Source organism: Helianthus annuus, chromosome 9, assembly GCF_002127325.2.
Source record: "Helianthus annuus cultivar XRQ/B chromosome 9, HanXRQr2.0-SUNRISE, whole genome shotgun sequence".
NCBI lineage: Eukaryota > Viridiplantae > Streptophyta > Magnoliopsida > Asterales > Asteraceae > Helianthus > Helianthus annuus.
In genome coordinates this window covers 112,792,472-112,819,789 of record NC_035441.2, presented here as the reverse complement: position 1 = coordinate 112,819,789, position 27,318 = coordinate 112,792,472, and the positions used below count along the sequence as shown (strand labels likewise).

General features: G+C 39.7%; 1 protein-coding gene across 1 annotated transcript; it reads left to right on the top strand.

Moving 5' to 3' along the window:
• The first annotated feature begins 835 nt into the window (after window positions 1-835).
• Window positions 836-26,362, top strand: LOC110876125. The gene is made up of 3 exons (XM_022124302.1): window positions 836-904; window positions 1,003-1,093; window positions 25,836-26,362. The coding sequence occupies exons 1-3, from the start codon at window positions 836-838 to the stop codon at window positions 26,360-26,362; spliced, it is 687 nt and encodes a 228-aa protein (XP_021979994.1).
• The last annotated feature ends 956 nt before the right edge of the window (window positions 26,363-27,318 follow it).

Here is a 27,318-nt window from a genome sequence, read left to right as displayed (position 1 = left end):
TGTGCTCGTGAGAGATGATCAAGGTATGATATTTTGTATTTTCTGCTTATGTTATATTTTATTTGTTGCAGTTATATTTGCCTTAGACTTTATCAAGAGCAATGACACATCTGATGTTGTGTTTGGAGATGTCGAGGCTACATCCGGCGAAGATGTTGTTGTTAGGGGCACTAAACATAGGTTCGAGGGTTCAGGCTATGTGAACGTTCCCAATGTCAAGGGTTTCACCAAATTTGTTGCTTCCAAAGTCTCTACTCGTCGTTCGAGCTGCTGTTTGATAAAGACTGCTGACCAACCATCGGCTTCTGAGCCAGTGGAACTAAGTAATGACATAGAAGCTTCAGATGATTTAGAAGTTGGGGTTGGGGAAAATCAAAAAGGACAAGGGACGGCCCTTGGTGGTTTGGCGGGTAAAAAGGTTGTGAGCTTGAAGGGTTCCGGGAAGGGTGGTGAAGGTTCCACCAATGTTAATCCAGGGGAGGTTTATGTGCCGGATTGGAAGGTCACAGTTGGTGACAGCTTCAAGCCTTCATCCGTTTGTGAGGATGTTCTTACCCACTTTGATTCTCCTGTTGTTCGAGGTTCTTGCTCATCTATGGATGATGACTTGATGATTTCGAAAAATGGTAATGGGTGCTTGTAACCTTGTTGCCTTGCTTCCAGAGGGTGTATCCCGATTTCGCAAGAGGATGCGAGAATATGATGTCTTCTCGAAGAAGAGGGATGAGATGAAGGCTTCACTAGCTACTCTAAAGAAGGAGGCAGAGGGTTATGCTGGGAGGGAGAAAAGCTGATGTTGAGGATTGATAAGCTTTCTTCCCAGCACAAGACTAAGATGGTTGAGTTGGAAAAACGCTTGGAAGCTGACAGGGTTCAAGTCAGGGTTGATAGGGCTGCTTTTGAGGTTCAGAAGTAGCCTCCTTGGAGGAGAAAGAAGGGTTAAAGGCTTCACTTTCCCAGGCAACTGGTGATAATAAACGGCTCATTGAGCATGGATTCCAGCAAGTGGTTACATATCTTCTCCATTCGTCGGAGTTCGACAAAGTCTTGGGTGATGTGTACACCAAGCTTCTTGCTCATGTGAGACACCAAGGTTTGTTTGCTGGTTACAAAGCTTTGTGAACCTGGGGAGCCTTAGGAAAAGTCTTCTCTTTTTCGACCCAAAGCCTTCAAAGTCTTCAAGGGAACAAATTTTAAGATTGAGGATATGGTTTACCCATATGTGGGTGAAGTCTCCAAGTGTTTTGGTAAATCTTTGCCTGTCTTGCAAGAGCTAAAACCCAAGGGCCTTAATGAGGTTGTTTGTAATGAAGTGTTGAAGTCCCTCTCGAAGAAACGTCCTTGCTTTGGAGAGCGAGGAAACGTGTTCTGAAGGTGGTGAGGGCTCAAGGGGTTCAAGCCTTGAAGCCTCTGAGGTAGCGGGTGCAGCAGGGAGGAAAAAGAGGAAGGCTTAAAAAGACCCAAGATTATGGAGGTTCGAAGAAGGATGATGCAGCAAAGTCTACCATCCCTGACGTTGCTAAGTGAAGAAGAGGCCTTAATTCATAGCTTTCTTAGCATGTCGAACCATGTTATGGGTTGTTTCTTTGAACATCTTTTTATTTTAAAGGAACCGTCTAGATCCCTTGGTGGTTAAAGCCTTGAAGGCTTGTGGACAATGTTTTATGTTTGATGGCCAGTATGGCCCTTGCTATCTTTAACTTATCTTGCTATGTTGTTCTATTTATTCCCTTGCGTTTTCATTGATTTTGCATGTTGTCTTTGTTTTGGGTGGTGCATCTTATGTTATTTATACCTTAAAGGGTTCGGTGCTGCAGTCACTTAGCCTTAGGATATTTTTAACAAGAAGATACAACCTCTATCCTATGTATGACATTCACTTAGAGTCTTTTTGGTTCGTAAGCGAATGTTGGGGCTTAAGGAACATTTGGTGTAGGCTGTTCAAACCCGTCTATGAGACATGATTTTTAAGATTTCTCTGAGTCTCATGGAGTTGTATTGTTTTAGGAACTCACCCCTTATATAGGTCCATTCAACCCTTGAACCTATTGAGCGATGTGGCCTGGGAGCTCATCCCCTTACATGGCCTTTGCCATGGAGTTTCTTGCTAGGTTCTCAACCTGATTATAGGATAGAAAGACAAATTTTGATTTATCGTTCATTCATTTCAAAGTACTTTGATTACTAGGGGAATAGAACAACTTTTGGGAACTATTTGTAATACGTTTTGGTTAAACATGGAACCTTTTAAGGTTTTTGCCATTCCAATGGCGGGGAAGCTTTTTGCCTTGCGGACCTGCCAGCTTGTATGATCCCCCTTTGTGGGCTTTAAGGATAGTGTATGGCCCTTCCTACTTAGGGCCGAGCTTTCCTTGGCTTTCTTTCTTGTAGGCCTCATTATTTCAAAGCACGAGGTCCCCAGGCTTGAACTGTTCATGTTTCACCCGTGTATTTTAATGCAATTCCATGTTTTGCTTGTACCTTGCTTTTTGTATGGCTGCTTAATCACGAGCCTATTCGAGTTGTTCCAAATTCAACATCGTCTCTTTCTTATTTGGCTCGAGGTCGATGTTAAATGTTCTTTGTGTTGTTACTCCGATTTCAGCTAGGATTACAACCTCTGATCCAAACATTAGGCTGTAGGGTGTTTTCTTGTGGCTCGTTTTCTTGGTTGTTCGAATTTCCAATAGCACATTGGGAAGCTATTCGAGCCAGTTGTTGTCGTATCTTTCCAATCGAGATTTAATCCTTTCAACAATGTTGTTGTTTGTCCTATTAACTTGGCCGTTGGATTGTGGGTGAGCTACCGAGCTGAATACCTGGGTTATTCTGAACTCCTTACACCAGGAGCTAGAAGGCTTCTCGGCAAACTACTTCCCGTTATCCGTGACTAGTACCCCTGGAGCCCAAAACGACAGATTATGTTTTCGTAAACAAAATCAATGACCTGTTTCCCTGAGATTTTTGCCAATAGTTTTACTTTTGGCCACTTGGTGAAGTAGTTCACGGCTACCAATAAGAGCTTGACTCCTCATTTGGCTAGTGGGGATGGACCAACGATGTTGATTCCCTACTTGTGAAATAGCCAAGCCGAGGAGATGGGAACGGGGTCATGTTTGAGGCTTTTGGGTACCGGAGCATGTAACTGACAAGCTTCATACTTTCGCAATTGTTCAGAGGTATCTCGATGCATGGAAGGCCAAAAGTGTTCGAGGTTCATCAACTTTGACACTACCGATTTCGGGCCACAATGAGCTCCACATATCCCTTCGTGAACCTCTTTGATCAGATATTGGCTTTGTTCTGGGCCAACGCATCGAAGTAGTGGTGCAAGGTATCCTTTTTGTAAAGGATATCTCCTTGTAACACATATTGCCTTGACTTGATACGAACCCTTTTAGCCTCAGTCTGGTCATTAGGTAATTCACCATTTTGAGGAACCTTTCAATGGGAGTCATCCAATTTGGCCCTTTTTTAGTGATCACATCTTGAACCTCAAGTCTTTGGATGGATGAGGTTTTTAACACCTCAATTAGTACCTTCTTGGTGAGGTGGGCAAACGTAGGAGATACAAGTTTGCTTAGTGCATTAGTTCTCTTGTTTTGAGATCTTGGAACTTTTTTGATGGAAAATGTTTGAAATGTGTTCATCAATTCCTTTGATTTCTCTCGGTACTAATACATGTTGGGTTCTTTTGCTTTGTAGCTGTTATTGTCTTAGCTTGAGAGAGTCTGTAAGGACTTGAAGCTTTTGAACCCCCATTTCTTTGGCTATGTAGTTGTCACTTATTTGGTTTGAAACAAGCAACGAGTCTTTGAAGACTTGAAGCCTTTTGACACCCATATTTTGCAAGCTTGAGCCCAACAATCAATGCTTCATACTCAGCTTTGTTTTTTGTAGTCTGAAATTCAAGACAAAGGGCATACGTGAATTACAATTCATTAGGATCAATTAGAACTAGCCCTGCTCCTGACCCTTCAATGCTGGAAGCTTCGTCGGTAAAGAGCTTCCAGGTATCAGGGTTGGAGGGTTCAGCTGCAGTTGTATTAACTTCTGTTATGGCTTCTTTAGGGACTTACAAGATGAAGTCAGCCAAGATTTGAGCTTTGACAACTTTTCTCAGGACATGGGTGATTTTGTGTTCACCTAGTTTCACAACTCATTTGGCTAATCGTCCGGAATTTTCTTGTTTTTCAAGCACATTCTTAATTGGTTAGTCAATGATCACTTGTATCGGGTGTGACTGAAAGTACCGTCGAAGCCTTCTAGCCGTTTGGACTAGGGCTAGAGCAAGTTTTTTTTTTCAAAGAAGAATATTTGATTTCTGCTAATTTTGAAGTTTTGAAAAAGTAAACGGGTATCTGAACTTTGTTTCGTTCAATGATTAGAGCCGTACTTATGGTATTTTCAGCAATCGAAAGGTAGATAGAGGTCGTTCCTCCTGTTTCTGGAGCCGAAATGGCTGGGAGTGAAGCCAAGTGTTGCTTCATTTGGTTGAAGGCTTCCTTTTGAGGTAAAACGCTTCAAAGCTGTAAGCTTTCCATTGGAAGTCTTTCTTGTTAGCACATCCTTTGAGGGTTGGCTTTTATGCTTTGTTTCCCCATGATGTGCCCTAGAACGAGCACTTAAGTGGATTATGCTTTCATGTTTATCTTTCTCGAGGTTTGGAAGGTTTCTTGTATGTCATTGAGCATTTGGTATTCCGTTTTGCTCTTGATCATCAAATCTTCAACATAAGCTTCTATATTCTTGCCAGTTTGTTCTGTATACGCTTTGTCAACCAGGCGTTGATAAGTGGCACCTGCGTTTCTTAAAACAAAAGGCATTTTTTGGTAGCAAAATATACCTTTATCAGTGTGTAATGTGGTTTTTTTATTCGTCTTCTTCTTTCATTAGGATCTGATGGTAACCCTTTTAGGTGTCAAGAAAACACGAGAAGCCCGTGAGTGAGTTAACCTTGAGGTCTATCCAGGGCAGCAGGTAGCAATCCTTTGGGCGTGCTTTGTTCAAGTCTTTAAAATCGATATACATTCTCCAAGACTTGTCGGGTTTTTAAACCAATACCGGATCGGCCACCCATGATTGATACTTGACCTCTCGAAGGGTTCCAGCTAGAACAAGCTTTTCCATCTTTTGGCATTCTGCAAGGCTTCTTTTAGGGGCTTGACTCCGTTTCTTTTGTATAATGGGCTTAACATCAGGTGGGATCCATAAATCATGTTTCAACAATGCTACGAGGGATGCCGGTCATATCTTCGGGGCATCAAGCAAATACATAGTGCAAGAGCAGCTTTTCAAGTTATGAGAGGGTTTCTGTAACACCTCGAAAATTCCTGTCCAATAAAATAAAGACACATGTCATGTGGGACAAACGTGTCAGGAACCCGGATCAAATATAAAGATGTATGGTAGGATTTTTAAGAGGGCGTCATGTTATTAAAAATACCTTTGAATGACCCAAGGGCGACATGTTATTAAAACACCTCTAAACGACCCAAATTTATAAATCCCAAGATCCTTAAATCGTTTGATAAACATCTGATATATTAACCCATTGTTTATAAATAAATAAAATTCCATCCTTTATATGGAAATTAGATTATTAAGAATGTTACTACAAGAAGAACCCTGAATTAAATCCTTGTAAAAGGAGTTGGAAATAATCTAATTAAGCAAGATCATAAATTATGAGAATCCAAGACTTGTTCTTGGTATTTCCGTCAATTCCATCTTCCCACAAGAATCCAAGTGAAGTGAAAAATGTAAGGGTTATACAAGCATGCAATGGCTGAGCAAGAAGGTCCCACAACTGAAAAAGATGGCATGGATTCGGACTTGTATGATTGCATGGTCGAGGCTTGAAAGTTTGCAAATTTTTTTCCTCTGACCATCGGTTATGGACCGTAAGGGTCATGACTTACGGTCCGTAAGGTGCATACCTGGGTGATTTCAACAACGGTCGGTTACGAACCATAACTGTTTCAGCATACGGTTCGCAAGAGGAGCATACGGACCGCAAGAGCTTAGGCTTACGGTCCGTAAGGCTGTCGCTGGCAGCAGGTTTTGGACAGCTGCCTGTTCAGGCTGTTACACCGACTTAAATGGATGGTTTTCGAAACCAGGGCCACATAGGGGCACCTGGAACCATCTCACATCAATTGTGTAGTTGCATGTCATGATCTTGGACCATATGGTTCACTATAAAAGGACTTGAGTTGTGATCATTTGGACTTGCTCACTTGCATTTTTGTTCAAGCACCTTGGAGCTTCTCTGGACAGCAACCAAGACTCCCTTAAGTCTCTAATCCTATTTAGGACCATTGTAAGTGATCCTAATCATCCTTAATCCATTTTAGCTTAGTTAATTAGCTAAAAGTCAAACTATCGTAATTAAGGTTTGACTTCGAGATTAGTCTATAATTACTCAGTCAAATCTCGAATTAAAAATACCTATAAGTAGGTAATTATGTGGGTAACAAACCCTTAAAAGGGTAGTTAAAGATTCCCACTCTAACTATGATTATTGTCGAGTCAAAGCATACTTTAAAAAGTCAACAGAATGTTTAAATCCAAATTAACTCATAATTAGCAATGTAGGATACATGCAATCTGTTTGATCACTAATATAACTTGGTAACTAATGTAAATACATGTCTCAACATGTTCAACTCGACAATTTTCTGTTTAGAACCGGTTTGGAACCGAAAGTCGCATAGTTTGACTTTCACTTTGACTTTCAGTTCTGAGCCGTTTTAGTCAAGGTTAGGATTGCCTTAGAGCTTCTTTTGGACCTAGTTACATGTTAGTATAACCCTCTGTGATTATACGGCTTGGTTCACTAGTTGTCTAATTATTATGCAAGTTTCCGTTAAATGCCATATGTTGACCATTATGCCCAAATGTCCATAAAATATGATTTTTAAAAATATAAAAGGGTAGACATCTTAGTTACTGAATTATAAACTTGTAACCGAAATTTGACATCAGTTTGAGGTCTAGATTAAGAGTTATGCTCCTTAGCATAATTAGAAGCTTTCTTAATAATTAATTAGCATAATTTGCGTATAGCCTATCTAAACCCAAATTTTTATATCAAACTTTATACCCATTGATATATAATAATATTTTGGGATTTTTAAAGGTTTTTATTTATTTTTAGGCTGAGCATAACTTAGAGTTTTAAGCTTATTTCGGTAATTGCCGGTTTTGCCCCTTTGGGCCATAAAATGAGTTTTATAGATCCTTTTGACCCCAAACCTTTTTCTACTGATTTATTATGTTAAATATATTATTTTGAGCCAGCTGGAATTATAAAAATATCAGCTTTTCTTTCAAAACCCGAAAATGGCTCCAAATCGCCTTTTTAGGCATTTTTACGACATAGTATGTGTCAAAACTAGTTTATATATATAAGGGTCAATACCTACTGATATTTTCAGTAACTTTTTATGTAATAACAGTAAACTAAAGTTTCAAACTCAGGTTTCCAATTTTGACCTTTAGGCTTATGTGAAATTACCAAAATGCCCTTTCGGTGCATAAGATGGTTTTAATTAATAAAATTCATATATGTTTGATACTATACTGTTATAACACAGTAAACTAAGTATATTTACTGATTTATTCAGATATATAACTCAGATGGCTAATTCAACTCCTTTATACCCTTTAAAATGACCAAAATGCCCTTATGAGGCGTAATTTGAGTTTAAAATCATTTGGGGCATAATTGGACATATATCTTACTGATATCACAACATATTTAGTGCATATAATCCCAGGAAACTTGTATATGATTTATATGGTTACCCGTTACGCGCTTTCGCGTTCGGATCGGCTTATGTAACTAGATTACGCGTATTAGCCAAAACGGGTCAAACCATATCATCTTTGTCTCAAAATCCTGAATGTGTTTAGTTTACCCATATTATACAAGTCTCCAAACTTGTTGGGTCTAAATCACATTCCTTCCCGGTTTTCGCCTTTCATGCGATTAAACCACATTTATTTTTGAAACTAACCGGTCTAAGCCAAGGCTAAGTAAAAGACCCGTTAGGATTCTAATAGGTTATTATAAACCTTCGTTCCAGAATAGGAGACCCAGTAAAAGATACTTGCACTTGCTTGTTGTGGTTATTACTTGCTCAGGTAAATACTTTTAACTTATTTTTCCTTATACGGGCTTGGGGTACGGTATATAAAATACCGCTTGGTCGGGCAATTGACCCTAACTCATTAGTAGTTGGGTATTATCAATGTGACCCGTTTAAAAATTGGTTTTGTTTGTTTTATGCCTTTGTGAGCTTAATGACCATGTCCCGGATATCCTTGGCATCATTCATGAAATGGCCACGACCTAGACACGCGGGTGTAGGCGTACACCCGACAATGTGTCCATATTTATTAAGGTATAACCGTTGGCTTCCCGCCGCGGATTTATACAATGTGGTGTGTCTATTAATCTTAAACCCGGCACGAACCGGGCGACTGAACGCATAACGAACATGTAATTCTTTTACAAGTTTAAAGTTTATTAATTATCCCAAGTTATAAAGAGTTTGTGCCATGTGCATTCAAATCAATTTTTAAAATGTTTTCAAAATGAGTCAGTTAAATTGTATTTACCAGTGTAAACTGACGTATTTTCCCCAAAAAGATTAAGTGCAGGTTCTACACGTAATAGGTTGGCCACTCCTTAGCATCGTTAGAGTCTCGCAAGATTGGATGCCATTATCTGTTGAACAATTTCTCCTTTTTATTTTTGATCCGCCTGTGGATCTATTTCAGCTACATTGTGATACTTGAATATTACACTTTGTTTGGTTGAAATAAATCTATCTTTATGCTTCCGCTGTGCATTTTAATTTGTGTTGTTTGACTATGATGATATCAACTACGTCACGATACTCCCCCACCGGGCCCACCGGTGACACGTGGAAATTAGGGGTGTGACAGGTTGGTATCAGAGCCAACACTGAGTGAATTAAACACTAGCCTTTTGTGTTTAATCTCAGTGCACAAATTGCACATTCCTCGAGTTTCGAGTCTAGACAACGAACATAGGACAAACTCTGTTTTGTTTTTTATTTGTTCGGTCTTTTATATATATATATATATACATATATATATATATATATATATATATATATATATATATATATATATTGGTCGTTATCTTAGCCATGTTTGCAGGTCAAATATGCCGCCGAGATTTTTAAGAGGCCGAGGCAAAGGCCCAGTTACGGGTCATGATCACGAGGCCGGACCATCGCACCGGCGAACGCCGTCCATTACCATGAGTACTAGCCCGTAGGAGCCATGGAGGCTCTACGTCGAACCCGGGAGGCGGTCGGTCTCCCTCAGTTCCTCACCTTCATACTTGCATTCTTTTGGGCCCCACTAGGAGAATGAGCCCAACAACCAACCACCTTCTTTTATACCCTTGCAAAGATCGAACTCACACCATTCCTTTGGTGACCCTTCACCTGTCTTCCAGAGCCGGTTCAACCCGGCTAATATCATTCAAGAACTCGTGGGTTTTAACCCACTAGGACCTGAGGATCACTTCTCAGGGGATCACGCGGACGACATGGACGAAGACACAGATCCCGTGGAGCCTGCGTCCGGAACACCGAACCACCCATCGAAATCTCCGATGGGTCATCTTTCCACGGATCGCCTTACCGCGGTCCTGACAGTTACCAGGCGAGGTTTAACCAGTGGAACTGGTATTTCACGCCCTCCGAACACTCGTCCCCATACCAGCAGCAGCAGCAATAGCAGCAGGATCCTTCTGAGGATCACCGATTTGCGGCAGTCACTCCGCCACCACCACCACCAGTGGAACAACAGCCGCCTCCGGAGCCACCGAGGCGGAAGAGGTCAAACGCACAGATGTCCGTGCGAGGGGGTGTCCGCATCAGCACACCCCAACCATCGAGTGGCAGTCACTATCCGCCACTCCAGGAAGAATAAGAACCACAGATAGGGGGTCCATCAAACCCCATTCAAGAGATCAACTATGCGCCTATGGCGCCACCAGTGGGTTTTGACAACCCAATCCCTGCCTACGCCGGTTCAGCAGCGTACAACCCTTTTGAGCAGCCGGCTCATACCCATTATGACTGCGCCAATGTGGACCCATACCAGGAGGCATGGGACTACAATGCCCATCATCCAGAGGGACCTTATGGAGGCCTTTGGACCACTGGTTACCCAACTTATGGGTACCAGCGTCCGCCACCTCCTCAACCTCTGTATCAGCCGCCGCAGCCGCAGCTGATCCCGCCGGAGCGCCAGCAAGAGGTCCTCGATAGATTGGACCACTGTGAAGAGGAAATCCGAACAGTACGGGAGAGCAACCGAGGCTTCTTCAAGGGTCTGTCGGACCTACTCAAAGGGAAGTCTAAGAGAAGGGGTCATTGAAGACCTTTGTTTATTTTATTTTTATGTAATCAAGTCCCTGCGTGGACTTTTGCTTCAGTACTCGGCCCCTGCGTGGGCTTGTCATTTTGTATTCTGCCCCTGCGTGGGCATGTCTTTTAGTTGACCCCTGCGTGGGTTTGTTTTGTTTTCCGCCCCTGCATGAGCATTTATTTTTGTAGAAGTCCCGTTTAGAGCAAATGATGTACTTGTTAAAACAATTTATGGGATGTTCTAGTTTAAATTTTCATTTTATTTTATTATTAATTATGTGTTTAAAACATGAAATAAATGAAAATAATAAAAGATCTGCCATTATATTAAAATGGTAAAATCTAAAAAAAAAAAAAAAAGGAACAGAGACCTAGCCATATGTTATCATAAAACAAGGCCAAGATGGTAGTTCCATAATTAGATTAAGATCCATATTAACATCTCAATTTAGGACTATTCTGCGTTAATTATTAAAGGAATCTTAGAGGTAAAACCTAGCCTATATGTTGATGCGGACAAGGCCAAGATGGTAGAACCCACATAATAGATTCCAATTATTGTTAAGATCTGCTAGTATGTTAACATTTTTGGCAAACTGTGAATCAGTAAAGTCACACAGGCCATCCTTTAAAAAGGGTTAATTAAAATTCCCTTATTTATATAACCACCTCTTAAGGGCGAAGTGCCTGTGGGCAATAATTAAATGTCCTCTGAGACTAGAAACAGTGGTAGCTTATGACTCCCTGTAATAAACGGATGAACTGTGGTTCAAACCTAAATACATGGGTACTGTAAAAATCCTGGTTTATAATTAAAATAAATTGTCCTTGTGACTAGGCCTTATGTGCTATTATCAATATATTTTAGGGTAATAATAAAGATCCTAAAATTTTAACAAATTAACCTAAAATGGCAATTTAAAACCATGGTTAATAAAATATAAAATACTGTAAAAGCCTCTTATTATAACCTTGCCCATTAATTCCATATGTAGCAAATTGAAGCTACATGGCGGGGTCGGATGAAGTAAATAGCCATCCGGTGGAAAACCACGATAACGCCAGAATATAGTTGACTGGTGCGGAGCTGCAAGCACTAGTGGACAACGCGGTTACAAAAGCTTTGGATAGACAGTATAGTGAGTCCTCTGGGACCCAAAGTAGAACCCTGTCTACACCACACTCTAAACCAAAAACCCATTCTGAGGCTCATAGCAAACCACCCTCTGTCCAGCCTAAGTCCAAGAAGGATGTGTCTAAGAAAGATGATGATCGACACTCATCAAATGAGAACAGTGTTCACCCCAAGAAGATTGTGTTTGATGATGCCCCACGTGCTAAGTGTTGCACGTATAAATATTTTGTGTCTTGTAAACCCCGGGATTTTACTGGGGAGAAAGGGGCAGTAGACTGCATGACTTGGTTGGATGAAATGGACACTGTTGTGGACATTAGTGGTTGTGCTGAAAGGGATATGGTAAAGTTTGCATCCCAGTCATTTAAGGGTGAACCCTAGTGGTGGAGGTCCTTGATTCAAGCCTCTGGAAAAGTTGCTTTGTACAACATGTCATGGGAGCAATTTGTTGCTCTCATCAAAGAAAACTACTGCCCTCAGCATGAGGTTGAGAAGATAGAATCTCATTTCCTATCACTGGTCATGAAGAACCTGGATTGCCAGGCATATCTCACAAGTTTCAACACCCTGTCCAGATTGATTCCATACCTGGTGACCCCAGAACCCAAGAGGATCGCGCGTTTCATTGGGGGTTTGGCCCAGAAATCAAAGCTAGCGTAAAAGCCTCTCGGCCCGCTACTTTCAGATCCGTAGCAGATATATCTCTATCCCTCACACTGGATGCAGTGAGGCAGAGATCATTGAGAAATGCTGACTCTGAGAAAAGGAAACGTGAAGATGATAATTCACGTCGGTCAAGCAAGAAGCATAGGGGGAACCGTGACCACAAGAAGGGGTCTGAGACCAAAAAAGGTGATCAGCAGTCGGGCGATAGGCCCAAGTGCAAGGTTTGCAAGAAACACCATTCGGGAGGTGCAGGTATGAACAGAAATCCCAGCCGAAGGCGTGTGGGATTTGCAAGTCCTCTGAGCATAGGACTCTTGAATGCAAGAAGTTGAAGGATGCAACTTGTTATAGTTGCAATTAAAAAGGGCATATCAAGACCAACTGCCCAAAACTGGCAAAGAAGGCTGAAGATGGGAAGAAGACCAACGCCAGAGTCTTTCAAATGAATGTTCAGGAGGCCATCCAGAACGACAACGTCATAACCGGTACGTTTCTCATTAATGATGTTTTCGCAAGAGTATTGTTTGATTCTGGAGCAGATAAATCTTTTGTAGATAATAAATTTTGTGAGTTGTTAAGATTACCTGTTAAAGCCTTAAGTGTGAAATATGAGGTGGAATTAGCTGATGGAACCATGGAAACAGTTTCGACTGTGTTAGATGGATGTGTCATATCCATTAGGAACCACTCTTTTCCTCTGTCCTTATTACCCTTTAAGCTAGCCGGATTCGACATAGTAATAGGCATGGATTGGTTATCGCATAACCAAGCTCAGATAGTGTGCAACAAGAAGCAAGTGGTGATCAAGACTCCGTCTGGTGAACCACTTACCATTCAGGGAGATACTCAGATTGCCTGAGCAGGTGGCTATGCTCAAAGCATCCAGATGTTTGAAAAAGGGTTGTGTCATTTATATGGCACAGGTAACCATTGGTGAAGAAAGACCCAAGATTGAAGACATTCCAGTCATCTCTGACTACCCTGAAGTTTTCCCGGAGGAACTACCTGGTTTGCCACTAGATAGACAAGTAGAATTCAGAATCGACATCATTCCTGGAGCCGCACCTATTGCAAGAGCGCCTTATAGGCTAGCACCAACAGAAATGAGGGAATTGAGAACGCAGCTAGATGATCTGCTAGCCAAAGATTTTATTAGACCTAGTTCGTCTCCATGGGGAGCGCCAATCTTGTTCGTCAAGAAGAAAGATGGTTCGATGAGTTTGTGCATCGATTACCGTGAGCTTAATAAGGTCACTATAAAGAATAGGTATCCTTTGCCCAGGATCGACGATCTGTTCGATCAGTTGCAAGGAGCGAGCTACTTTTCCAAGATTGATCTAAGGTCAGGCTACCATCAATTGAAGGTCAAGGATGAAGATGTGCACAAGACTGCATTTAGGACTCGTTATGGTCACTGCGAGTTCCTAGTGATGTCTTTTGGTCTCACTAATGCACCTGCCGCATTCATGGATCTCATGAATCGCGTCTGCAAGCCTTATTTGGATAAATTTGTCATTATCTTCATCGATGACATCCTCATCTACTTGAAAAGCCAAGCTGACCACGAAAAGCATCTTCGATGTATTCTCAAGTTGCTTTATCAAGAAAAGCTCTATGCCAAATTTTCGAAGTGTGAATTTTGGCTTCGAGAAGTCCAATTTCTTGGGCATGTTGTGAGTGAGCGTGGTATCCAAGTAGATCCCGCTAAGGTTGAGGCCGTCATGAATTGGCAGGAGCCAAAGACGCCTACGGAGATTCGCAGTTTCTTAGGACTGGCAGGATATTATAGACGTTTTATCGAGAACTTTTCAAGAATTGCAGCACCCCTGACTCTGCTGACTCGCAAGAATAGCAAGTTCAATTGGGGACCTAAGCAACAAGAATCATTCGACATTTTGAAACAAAAGTTGAGTAACGCACCAGTGTTGACGTTACCTGAAGGAATTGATGAGTTCGTAGTCTATTGTGATGCATCACACACCGGAATGGGTTGTGTGTTAATGCAAAAAGGCAAGGTCATTGCCTATGCGTCAAGACAGCTAAAAGTGCACGAGAAGAATTACACCACTCATGATTTGGAATTGGGTGCCGTTGTATTTTCACTAAAGCTATGGAGGCATTATTTAAATGGAACTAAGTGTGTGATCTATTCTGATCACAAAAGCCTTCAGCATCTGTTCAATCAAAAGGATTTGAATATGAGGCAGCGACGTTGGATGGAAACTCTAAACGATTATGACTGTGAAATAAGATACCATCCAGGCAAGGCCAACGTAGTCGCGGATGCCTTGAGCAGAAAAGAAAGAGTGAAACCAATAAGGATCAATGCCAAGAGCATTGAAATCAAGAACAGCCTGAATGAAAGGTTGTTAGCTGCACAGAAGGAAGCTGTGTCAGAAGCTAACTATCCCAATGAAAAGCTAGGGGTGACTGAAGAACAGTTATCCTATGGCAAGGACGGAATCCTGAGATTAAATGGAAGGATATGGGTTCCTGTTTATGGAGGACTTCGAGACGTTATCCTTCAAGAAGCCCACAGTTCCAGATATTCCGTTCATCCTGGAGCGGATAAGATGTACCAGGATGTGAAGGCGAATTATTGGTGGATAGGCTTGAAGAAGTCTATAGCTACCCATGTAGCCAAATGTCTGACGTGTGCTCAAGTTAAGGCTGAGCATCAAAAGCCGTCAGGTTTGCTACAACAGCCTGAAATTCCCACCTGGAAATGGGAAATGGTGACGATGGATTTCATCACCAAGTTGCCTAAGACACAGAAGGGAAATGACACTATTTGGGTGATAGTTGATAGACTGACTAAGTCAGCACATTTCCTACCCATTAAGGAGACTTACAGTTCGGACATGTTGGCCCAACTGTATGTTGATAAAATCGTATCCCTGCATGGGGTATCGGTATCTATTATCTCTGATAGGGATACTAGATACACATCTCATTTTTGGAAAAGTTTCCAACAGTCTCTGGGCACGCAATTAAATTTTAGTACTGCTTACCATCCTCAGACGGATGGGCAAAGTGAGCGTACCATTCAAACCCTGGAAGACATGTTGCGTGCATGTGTGATTGATTTAGGAGGTAGCTGGGATAGGCACCTACCTTTGGTCGAGTTCTCCTGTAATAATAGCTATCATACCAGCATCCAGGCTGCGCCTTTTGAGGCATTATATGGTACAAAGTGCAGAACGCCCATTTGTTGGGCAGAAGTAGAAGACACTCAATTATCAGGTCCTGATTTAGTCTTTGAGACGACGGACAAGATTGTCCAAATTCATGACCGCCTGAAAGCTGCACGGGATAGGCAGAAGAGCTATGCTGATAAAAGGCGAAAACCCCTCAAGTTTGAGGTTGGTGATAAAGTTTTGCTCAAAGTATCACCCTAGAAGGGGGTAATGCGATTTGGTAAGAAAGGTAAGTTAAGCCTGAGGTATATAGGACCGTTCGAGGTTATCGAATGTGTAGGATCAGTGGCTTATAAGTTAAATTTACCTGAAGAGCTCAGTGGTATTCATAATGTGTTCCACATCTGCAATCTGAAGAAATGTCTAGCTGACGAATCACTAGTCATACCACACACAGATGTACATATAGACGAGAGCTTGAAATTTGTGGAAAAACCTGTGTCGATTGAGGATCGACAGGTAAAGAAACTTCGAAGGAAGTATGTGCCTATTGTCAAGGTCAAATGGGATGCCCGCAGAGGTCCCGATTATACGTGGGAGTTAGAGTCCACAAGGAAGTATGTGCCTATTGTCAAGGTCATAATTAGCAATGTAGGATACATGCAATCTGTTTGATCACTAATATAACTTGGTAACTAATGTAAATACATGTCCCAACATGTTCAACTCGACAATTTTCTGTTTAGACCCGGTTTGGAACCGAAAGTCGCATAGTTTGACTTTCACTTTGACTTTCAGTTCTGACCCGTTTTAGTCAAGGTTAGGATTGCCTTAGAGCTTCTTTTGGACCTAGTTACATGTTAGTATAACCCTCTATTATTATACGGCTTGGTTCACTAGTTGTCTAATTATTATGCAAGTTTCCGTTAAATGCCATATGTTGACCATTATGCCCAAATGTCCATAAAATATGATTTTTAAAAATATAAAAGGGTAGACATCTTAGTTACTGAATTATAAACTTGTAACCGAAATTTGACATCAGTTTGAGGTCTAGATTAAGAGTTATGCTCATTAGCGTAATTAGAAGCTTTCTTAATAATTAATTAGCATAATTTGCGTATAGCCTATCTAAACACAAATTTTTATATCAAAATTTATACCCATTGATATATAATAATATTTTGGGATTTTTAAAGGTTTTTATTTATTTTTAGGCTGAGCATAACTTAGAGTTTTAAGCTTATTTCGGTAATTGCCGGTTTTGCCCCTTTGGGCCATAAAATGAGTTTTATAGATCCTTTTGACCCCAAACCTTTTTCTACTGATTTATTATGTTAAATATATTATTTTGAGCCTGCTGGAATTATAAAAATATCAGCTTTTCTTTCAAAACCCGAAAATGGCTCCAAATCGCCTTTTTAGGCATTTTTACGATATAGTATGTGTCAAAACTAGTTTATATATATAAGGGTCAATACCTACTGATATTTTCAGTAAATTTTTATGTAATAACAGTAAACTAAAGTTTCAAACTCAGGTTTCCAATTTTGACCTTTAGGCTTATGTGAAATTACCAAAATGCCCTTTCGGTGCATAAGATGGTTTTAATTAATAAAATTCACATATGTTTGATACTATTATAACATAGTAAACTAAGCATATTTACTGATTTATTCAGATATATAACTCAGATGGCTAATTCAACTCCTTTATACCCTTTAAAATGACCAAAATGCCCTTATGAGGCGTAATTTGAGTTTAAAATCATTTGGGGCATAATTGGACATATATCTTACTGATATCACAACATATTTAGTGCATATAATCTCAGGAAACTTGTATATGATTTATATGGTTACCCGTTACGCGCTTTCGCGTTCGGATCGGCTTATGTAACTAGTTTACGCGTATTAGCCAAAACGGGTCAAACCATATCATCTTTGTCTCAAAATCCTGAATGTGTTTAGTTTACCCATATTATACAAGTCTCCAAACTTGTTGGGTCTAAATCACATTCCTTCACGGTTTTCGCCTTTCATGCGATTAAACAACATTTATTTTTATAACTAACCGGTCTAAGCTTAGGCTAAGTAAAAGACCCGTTAGGATTCTAATAGGTTATTATAAACCTTCGTTCCAGAATAGGAGACCCAGTAAAAGATATTTGCACTTGCTTGTTGTGGTTATTACTTGCTCAGGTAAATACTTTTAACTTATTTTTTCCTTATACGGGCTTGGGTACGGTATATAAAATACCGCTTGGTCGGGCAATTGACTCTAACTCATTAGTAGTTGGGTATTATCAATGTGACCCGTTTAAAAACTGGTTTTGTTTGTTTTACTCCTTTGGGAGCTTAATGACCATGTCCCGGATATCCTTGGCATCATTCATGAAATGGCCACGACCTTGACACGCGGGTGTAGGCGTACACCCGACAATGTGTCCATATTTATTAAGGTATAACTGTTGGCTTCCTGTCGCGGATTTATACAATGTGGTGTGTCTATTAATCTTAAACCCGGCACGAACCGGGCGACTGAACGCATAACGAACATGTAATTCTTTTACAAGTTTAAAGTTTATTAATTATCCCAAGTTATAAAGAGCTTGTTCCATTTGCATTCAAATCAATTTTTAAAATGTTTTCAAAATGAGTCAGTTAAATTGTATTTACCAGTGTAAACTGACGTATTTTCCCCCAAAAAGATTAAGTGCAGGTTCTACACGTAATAGGCTGGCCACTCCTTAGCATCGTTAGAGTCTCGCAAGCTTGGATGCCATTATCTGTTGAACAATTTCTCCTTTTTATTTTTGATCCGCCTGTGGATCTATTTCAGCTACATTGTGATACTTGAATATTACACTTTGTTTGGTTGAAATAAATCTATCTTTATGCTTCCGCTGTGCATTTTAATCTGTGTTGTTTGACTATGATGATATCAAATACGTCACGATACTCCCCCACTAGGCCCACTGGTGACACGTAGAAATTAGGGGTGTGACAGTTTCATTGTAAAGGTTAGTGTTTACCCTTATCCCCTGTTGAGGATATTTTGGGTGTATGTTCAACCCTTGTTCATCGTCTTCGTCCTTTGTTGAGCTTTCCCCTTCAACCACAAAAGCTTCTTGGGTAGGTTGAAGGGTTGCTATCCCTTTTTCAGTGGAAAACTTCACAGTGCCTTGACCAACTAAAACTGTCATTCTGAACACACATTGCCCTGGCCTTCCTATGATGATATCATAGTTGGAAGGGATATTGATCACCGCAGAAGTGAGTTGTTTGGTTCGTCCCTTTGTTCTCTCGTTGAACAAACATAATGGGTTATTTGGCCTAAAGGCTTGATAGGTATGTCTGCGATACCTTCGATAAAGGATTCAGACTGTTGAAGCTTTGAACGTTCATCGTCGCTGAGAGGGTTAAATCCTTTCTCAAACATGATTTTGGTGGTTGCACCGGTGTCAATGTAAGCCTTTTGTGTCTTGATGGTTCCTATGTTGGATTTCATCACCAGAGGGTTTGAAAGCAACTCTCCTTCTGATGGTGGGAAGCAAACATATTGACGTTCCCATGCCTTAAAATGATGGCGTTTGTGGGAAGCTTTGTTTTCAAGGTCGACCATGTTCGCTTCCTACTTTTTATTTTTCAACCATCTTGCCCTTGACCCCTTCAACCAAGTGAGCCAGTTCGGACTTGACGGCTTCTTCGATCCTCTTTTTGGATTAGAAGCAATCATTGCTATGGTGACCTTTCTATTCGTGAAACTCACAATACTAGCTTGATTTTTCTAATCTTTTGTTTTTTTGACAAAGGTTGAGGAGGGCGGAAGCTGTGTTTAACCTCTTCGGTTGCCAAGATCTCGTGCGGAGTCTTGGTTAAGGCTGTAAAGTTTATGGTTTTTTCTCGGCTTGGAGGGTTCCGGCCTTCTGGAATCCGAACCTTTGAATCGTTTGTCATAAGAGCCATACTGGAAGCTCTAGTTAAGAGGTTTTTTTATTTTTTTATTTTTTTTATATATATAGCTTATTCTCCTCGAATGTGGGCTTTAGCCCTTTTAAGTGCTTCTTCAAGGGTTTTGGGCAGGCATTTATTGAAGTCTCTCGTGAGATATTTGGAATTTAGCATTCATGAACCCTGCGACCTTAATCTTTTCATCGGCGTAAGTTAAACCTTCCTTCTGGTACCTTTCGGTGAAGTCTCTGAGACTTTCATTGTCATGTTGTTATGGGAAACCTTTGCTAAAATCGTCAAGGGTCTGAATGCTTTGTTCAGGAAGATCATTAAACCATATGCTTGGAGAACCTTCAAGGGTTCGTATGAACATGAGACAACATCCGGGGTTGGGCCATTTTTCAATTCTTGTTGCCCCGACGAAGATTTGGAGCTGGTTTTCAGCACCGTAATAGTATCTTTATCTGGGTTTGAAACTCGTACTCAACAATTTGTTTTGGAGAAGCAAGACAAGTTGTTGGGCTTGTAAGGTTTTGAGTGGTATTTTACTACCCTTGAAGCTGGGTTACCGCTTGAGGTACCCTGGTGAGTGGTTGGCACTTGGTTGATGAAATTAAGGTTAAAGCCTTGAAGGCTTTCTGTGTCATCATCCACTTTTCACGTGCTGTAAAGGAAATTTTTTCCGTCATCCGTGTCATCAGCTAGGGCATAAGGTTAAAGCCTTAAAGGCTTTCTGATGGTAATCATAAAAGATGTCATCATCTGTGTCATAAGGTTAAAGCCTTAAAGGCTTACTGCATAAGGCATTCCCATGGATGTGTTCATGACCATACCACGAGCCGAAGGCAGGGTGGCCATGACTTTTTTTCACGAAGTAGCAATGGGAGGGGGAACACTTGAAGTTGGTGACTTACCATAATTGATCAAGAGTGGTTTTATGCCCCATATGTGCACCGGTTGTAACGGGTTGGTAGGTAAATAAGGGAAAAACGGTTGGACTTGGCCTCCCAAAACCTTAAAGGCTTGAGTGGTTGGTCTGTCACACTAGGACCAGCTTTAAGGCAAGATGTGGCTAAACGTGAGCTGCTAAAAGGAAGAGATGGAGGTCCATGTGATAATGAGGGTTCAGACTCCTCATAATTTAGTCTTATTCTCACCCTTTTTTCCCTTTCTAAGCTCATATGCTAGTTGAGAAGAAATCTCAGTTGTAAGAAATTTCTAGCTAGTCACTCGGGTGTTAGATCTATGTGTTCCGGTGTATGCATTACATCGATTTGAGTAGGTGAAACCCCTGACCGAGATGGGTTTGTGTTTGAAAAGAAGTGAACTCCGGGAACATATCCTGGTGGAGTACTTCCGGGAGTAGAAAGAGGTGTAGATAAGACCGGTGAGATCCGACCCGAACTTGCTGTTAAATTGGTGTTGTTAGGCACCTGATTTACCTGACCGAGAGACTCGCTTTCAGACATGATGTAAAGAGAAAATGGAGCTACACAACTGGTCTTTAAGATAACGTAAGCGGCGTAGCCCCACGGTGGGCGCCAACTTGTTGATGCAACAAATACAAGACCAAGGCCTGTAGCGATATCTCAGGGGTAAAAGGGTTCAAGGTTTCGATTAGCCTAACGCAGGTCGTGGGGTCCCCCCACGTTTGTAGCACGTGGAGGCGGATCACTTTGTTATTATTCACCTTGAATTCTGGATTGAAGGGTTCAACCCAGAATGTCTATGTTAAGTGAGATAATATTGTAGTGAGCCGAGAATAGAACAAGTATGGAGCAAGTTCCAGAGAGGAGAAGTAAGATCAGAGATCAAGGGTGATCTGAGTTGATCTGGAATGGCTGGAATGAATGGCAAGAGACTGTTATTTATAGGGAAAGAATCTCCTATAAGAGGAAGTCTTTGACCAGTGATCCTTGGCTACAGTGAGGGACTTGCCCATTTGGGGGTTGAAGGGTTTAGACCAGCGGGTAAAAGGTTGTTCTCTCTGTACATACTCTCTTTTACGGCTGAGAGTGTTGGATACGCAGAGGGTGATGTGACAAGGCTCTGACTTGTCTTTTTACTGTTCATGACCGTTGGACTATTTCCGAACCTTTTAACCTTTCAACCTTTTAAGTTGTTGTGTCTCTAATCATGTAATTAAGGTTTGAGCTACCCCCGTCATCACTCCTAAAACTAAAAACTATTATCGATTTTGTAATTTTTTTTTTTTGGTAAATGAAACAAATAAAACCAAGAGTTAAAAAATATATAAATACAAAAATAAGAATCTTGAAAACTTAGATTTGAAGCTCTAGATGAAATAGTTCGGTGTTTAACGATTGGGATAGACTATCTATGCCATTATTAATTCGTTCAATTACAAGATCACATGGATAACGTAGTGAGCTACGTAACTCATACGAGATTACAATTAAAAGGTTAAACTTGTTTTAGTTGAGTTGTTTTCCTCTTCGTTTATTATGCCAGTATTGATTCATCAAAGAAAATCTAAATACAAAAATGATTTAACTATCTAAAAGAAATAATATTTCGTCATTTTTTTCATTTGATGGTTTGGAAATATATATTTGTTTTAAGTATATTACATTTGCTTCATTAGTTTGTCACTTGTGACATTTCACCTCTTTTCATTTCTACCAAACATAAAAAGACTTTAAATAGGCTCGTGTTTAGAACCTAAAAAGTGGTTAATTCAGTTTAAATCTAGTTAGCATTGTGCTTTCTTTATATTTATTAAGTAATGTGTATTAATTAAGTAATGTGTATAATTTATGTTAAGAGTTTTGTTTTTACGTACGAGCTGGATATAAGATGGCAAAAGGTGTTATTTATTCGACAAGTAAACACATTTTCTTGTCATCAATAATGTATCATTAATGTCTTAATAATAATATGATGATGTATGGATGACAATGGGTCGGGTATGGCTAATCTCATACCAATTTCCGGTCCATTACATGTCGGGTATCGGGCATACTCGTGGGTATTGGGTATACCCGTTGAGATTTTCATGTCTATATATTTTTTACTTTCCTTTATAATTTTATGCTTTAAAATCTATATAATATATTAAATTATGACAAATAGCATATATATCATTATCATCGTAATAATATTTGATATAGTTAAAAATGTATATATATTATATAATATCAATCTCTAAAAATTATTTGCATTTCAAAACATATAAATATCAATAATATCATCAAAATATATATTTCAAATGAAAATTTTATTTTTTAAATAATAAAGTTACAAGAATTAAACATTACTAACATATATGAATATTTAAAAATTTTCGGGTATATATTTTAGGTAAACAGGCATCTAGTTTCGGGTAATTGGGTCAGGTATGATCTAATCCGTCTCATACCGGCGATTTTTTTTTCCCATGCCCCGGCCCAATACCTGCCGGGTATTGGATATATCTATCTCAAATACTTCGGGTTTCGAGTATACCCGTCGGACTTAGGTATTTTTGTCATTCCTAGATGATGTAAAACTCTTATACAAAAACAATCATGTTTCAACAAGAAAATTAAAAAGTATCTGAAAAACTATATATATAGTACATAACATCCTTACGTTCGCCTCTTAAGACATATCTTCTCAAATTGACACAAAATATACAAAGGAATTAGGAGACAATTTATGTTTTGTTGCTAATTTATTTTAAAAGCAACTTCTCTATTTTCTAAGTATAAGCAACTTCTCTATTTTCTAAGATAATTACATCACTACATATTGATTTTAACTTACAGTCTTCTGATTGTGAGGTGTATTTACAAGGATGTAGCTTTGGAAACAACTGTTTTCTTATTAGAATTTATACAAACGAAATTAAATTGAAATTCGAACTATTTGTTAATGTTAGTTTTGATATTAGGTGAACTTAAAATAATTTTTTAAATACTTGAATGAAAAAGTATATAGTATATGTTCTTAAAATATAAGTAATAAGACCACTCGTAGTGGGGGGTTTTGAACGTTTTTCCCCTAAAAAACACCCCACAACGCCCATCAACCACCCCGGGACGTTTTTTTAAAAAAAAGCACATGGTGTCCTTTATTCCATGCCGGAGATCAAATGAATTGGCCAATGACCGTTGCTAACGGTCAGTATAACAGCTACTTACCAACAACCTTTGTTAGGATCTGAGGCCGTCTTGATTGTGTTTGTTTGCATAAATCGTATAATCAGAACATATGAAATGAGATAAGTGCAGCGGAAATGAATAGCAAACTTTGTAAATATAATCAAAGGAAAGTATAGATTGATAAACAATTGCTTTTCATTGAGTCAAAAGATTTACATAAAAGCAAAAGATTACAATGCAAGCTTACAATCTAAACTCCCCCTCAGCCTGATACACCAGAGTTGGTTGCACAAGATGAAAGGATGAATTGAGGAGAAGAACTCACTCAAAACGATCAAATATAACAGTACAGAGTACTGTCATATTTATAGACAAACCAAACTACTGATGTACCTCAGCTGACGTCACCATGATAGTGACATCTAACGACCTAACAAACTATAAATACTGTTCTATACAAACTACTGACATGCAACATCTGATAAGCAGTAAAATGCAAAACTAAGGAAAACTACTGCTTCACGTTCCACTGTTGTAACCTGAGCACAGATGTTGAATCTTCAGTGCTTTCTTCAAAGGTGATCAGTCTTTGAGAGGGCAGTGCTTGAGTCTTCAGCAGTACTTAGGAACCAGCAGTAGATAGAGCAACAGAGTTTATCTTCAGCAGTCTTTAGATAATCATCAGAGTTTGGTTCATCAGTTGTTGTAGTTGAGCAACACTTAAGATCCATCAGCTGTTAGATAACCACTGTCAAGGGGAGAGTTTAGTGTAAACTACTGCTTATTAAGAGTCCACTGATGGGATCCGGTTTTGGCTTTACATTATCTGTTCCTCTGTTAGGGTTCAATCCCAACAATCTCCCCCTGGAACAAATAATGCCAAAACCCTTCCTTATTCAGAACCTTTATTACTCATCAAGAGTGCCTTTGCATGACTCTTAAATTCAACTTCAAATTCCTTGGCACTTTGGTCATCCTCATCCCTGCACAGTGAAAGTTCAAGGAGATCCTGCATATCTTCAACACTTAGGCCTAGTGCTTCTTTCCTTGATATATACTTCACCTCACCATTGGCTCTGACCAGGGTCAATACGTGGGTCTTTTGATCAGACATCCACTTTAGTATTTTTAAGCCTAATGGGTTTCTTGGGAGAGATTTATTTGATGATGAGTTGAGAGATGATGGCCTTGAAAACACATGCAAACTATCAGACATTCTTTTAAAAGCTTCTTCAATGACTTTGTTTGCTGCAGCTATGTCTTCTGCAGTTTCTTGTCCAATAAGCTCTTGTTTTTCATGTTCTGTCATGTCTGTTGCAGTGTTTGGTGATGCATGACAATTTAATACCTTCTTAAAAAGGTTTTGAATTCTTGCTGAGCTATCTTCTTTTAGACCCATTTTCATGATGGTGTCCTTGAGATACTCTGCTTCTTTTTCTTTGACCTCCTTATCAGACAGCTGTTTGCCTTCTTCTTGGTTTGTCTCAAGAGTAAGGTTGTCTGCTGATTTTAACAGTGTTTTGAGGCTTTCAATTTGCTGTTCCAGCTTCATCATTTGTTCTTGTTTCTTTGAACCTTCTGAAACAGTGATCTTCCTTTTCTTTAGCCTCTCATAGGCTTCATCAGTTTGCTGCCTAGACCATTTTGATATGGCTTCAGCAGTGTCCATCTTAGCATCTACCAGCTCCTTTTTCTTTCCCTTGCATTCAGCAGTGAGGTCAGCAATGAGGTTTTTGTACTTACTCCAGTTTGGAGCAGTTTTCTTCTTTGTAGGATCATTCTTTATCTTTTGAATCCTCTCTGCCTCATGCTTTAAAGCGACTAAAGGCCATTCCTTGAACTGTTGTTCTTCAGCAGAATAGAACTTCTCTGTCATAATGAAGTAGAGAAGTTGTTCTCTTAATTTCTTCTTATGATCAGCCTTTTCTTTGTTTAACTCTTGGGCAAATTCTTCTATCTGCTTTACCTTTGTAAGGTAGAACTCCAGTCTATGTGCAATGCCCTCTTCGCTTAGACTCTCTTTTTCACTGTCAATCTTAGCTTTGACTTTAGCTTGCCTTGCTTTTATCTTGAGATAATCATTTATATCTCCTGGACCCATATAGCCTATGAGTGAGGAGAATTTTCTTTTTGAGGGATCTGCTTCTGTATAAAACTGCCTCATCTCATTTTTGATGGCTTCAAGTTCCAGTGCTTTTGAGTAGGGGTTATTGTGGCACTTGGATTCACCGGTATTCAAAAGTGTACTTCAGCTCTACGAGTCCTTGCATACGGAAACACGACGGACATCAACGACGAATATTTAAAAATGGATGAGAAAACAACGCGAGATACCTTTGAACATTTTTGTCAAGGTACATTACTATTCTATAAACATTACATGCATTCATATTTTTTTAGTTAGCTTAAAGTTATATTTTTTAAAGGTATTGTAGATTTGTACGGTGCGCGTTATTTGAGAAAGCCCACATGGTACGACATTCAACAAATTTACGAGGTCCATTCTAATCTCCATGGTTTACCGGGCATGATCGGGAGCTTGGGTTGTCGTCATTGGCAGTGGTATAATTGTTCGACCGCATGGCGAGGTCAACACACACGAGCTGACCAAGACGGACCAACTATTATTCTTCAAGCGGTTGCCTCACAGGGCCTTTGGGTTTGGTCAGCTTACTTTGGCGTGGCAAGGTCATGTAATGATATAAACGTTTTCGAGCAATCTCCATTCGTAGAGGACTATATTTCTGGTAGAGCTGTGAAGGCATCTTTTTATGCAAACGGGAGCTACTACCCGCACGGATACTATTTGTGTGATGGAATTTATCCTAAATATTCGATTGTCGTGAAGACGTTTAGGGACCCGTACGATGAAAAACGAGCTTACTTTGAAAAAGTTCAAGAGTTTTCGCAGAAGGATATTGAGAGATGCTTTGGGGTTCTTCAACAACGGTGACATTATTTGAGAAATCCTTGTCGTGCATGAAGCGAAGAAAAAATGAGAGATGTTATGTACGCTTGTATAATCATGCATAATATGATTTTGGAAGACGAAGGAAGAGCAATATGCCAAAGCTATGTACCGGAAGACATTCAGGAGTATCCCCAAGCAACCATGGAAGACAGAGTGAAGAATGCACATGAATACGGTTTGAAGCCACACACAATGCGTCAGCGGTTGATTTGGTTGAACACGCGTGGTCGGTTCGGCATATTCCAAACGAGGGAGAGCAAGAATCGGATGACAAGGAAGACGAAGAAGACGAGAATGGCGAAAGTGAAGACGAAAATTAAGACTAGTAGTATTATGTGTTTGTGTTTTATTATTTATGTAATTTTTATTTAATTAATAAAATATTATTATTTTTAAATTAAAAAAAATAATTGGGTAATGATTGTTTTGGGCATTATAGGGCATTAGGCTACATGGTATGGTGTCCATCCTCCCTTTGAAGATGATCCACCACCTAGGCGCCACATCATAGTCCTTTTGAGGATGGTCCATCACACAAAAACAATGGAAATGGAAGGATGATCCTACCCCACTTGTTTAGCTTTTTTTTTTTTAAATCATCCACTTTTTTTTAACATGTAACAAATAAAATAGAAAAATAATTTCATTAATATTAAAAAACATTACATAAACTTAAAAAAAAAACATAAACTTAAAAAAAATCCTGAGAACTTAAAAAATATTAAAAAAACTACTAGTCTTCATCCGGCATGTGGTCGTCAGGTTCGTTTTGTGCGTTGTTCCAAATGTACTCCACCAAGTCCGCTTGTAGGTTATGATGTGTGTACTCGTTACGTAGAGAGAACATGTTTAAACCTTGTTGTTCCAAACTAACTAGAACAGAATTCCCGTTAGACGCGTTTTTGTCGTACTCACATATCGCTCTACCTTCGTCTTCA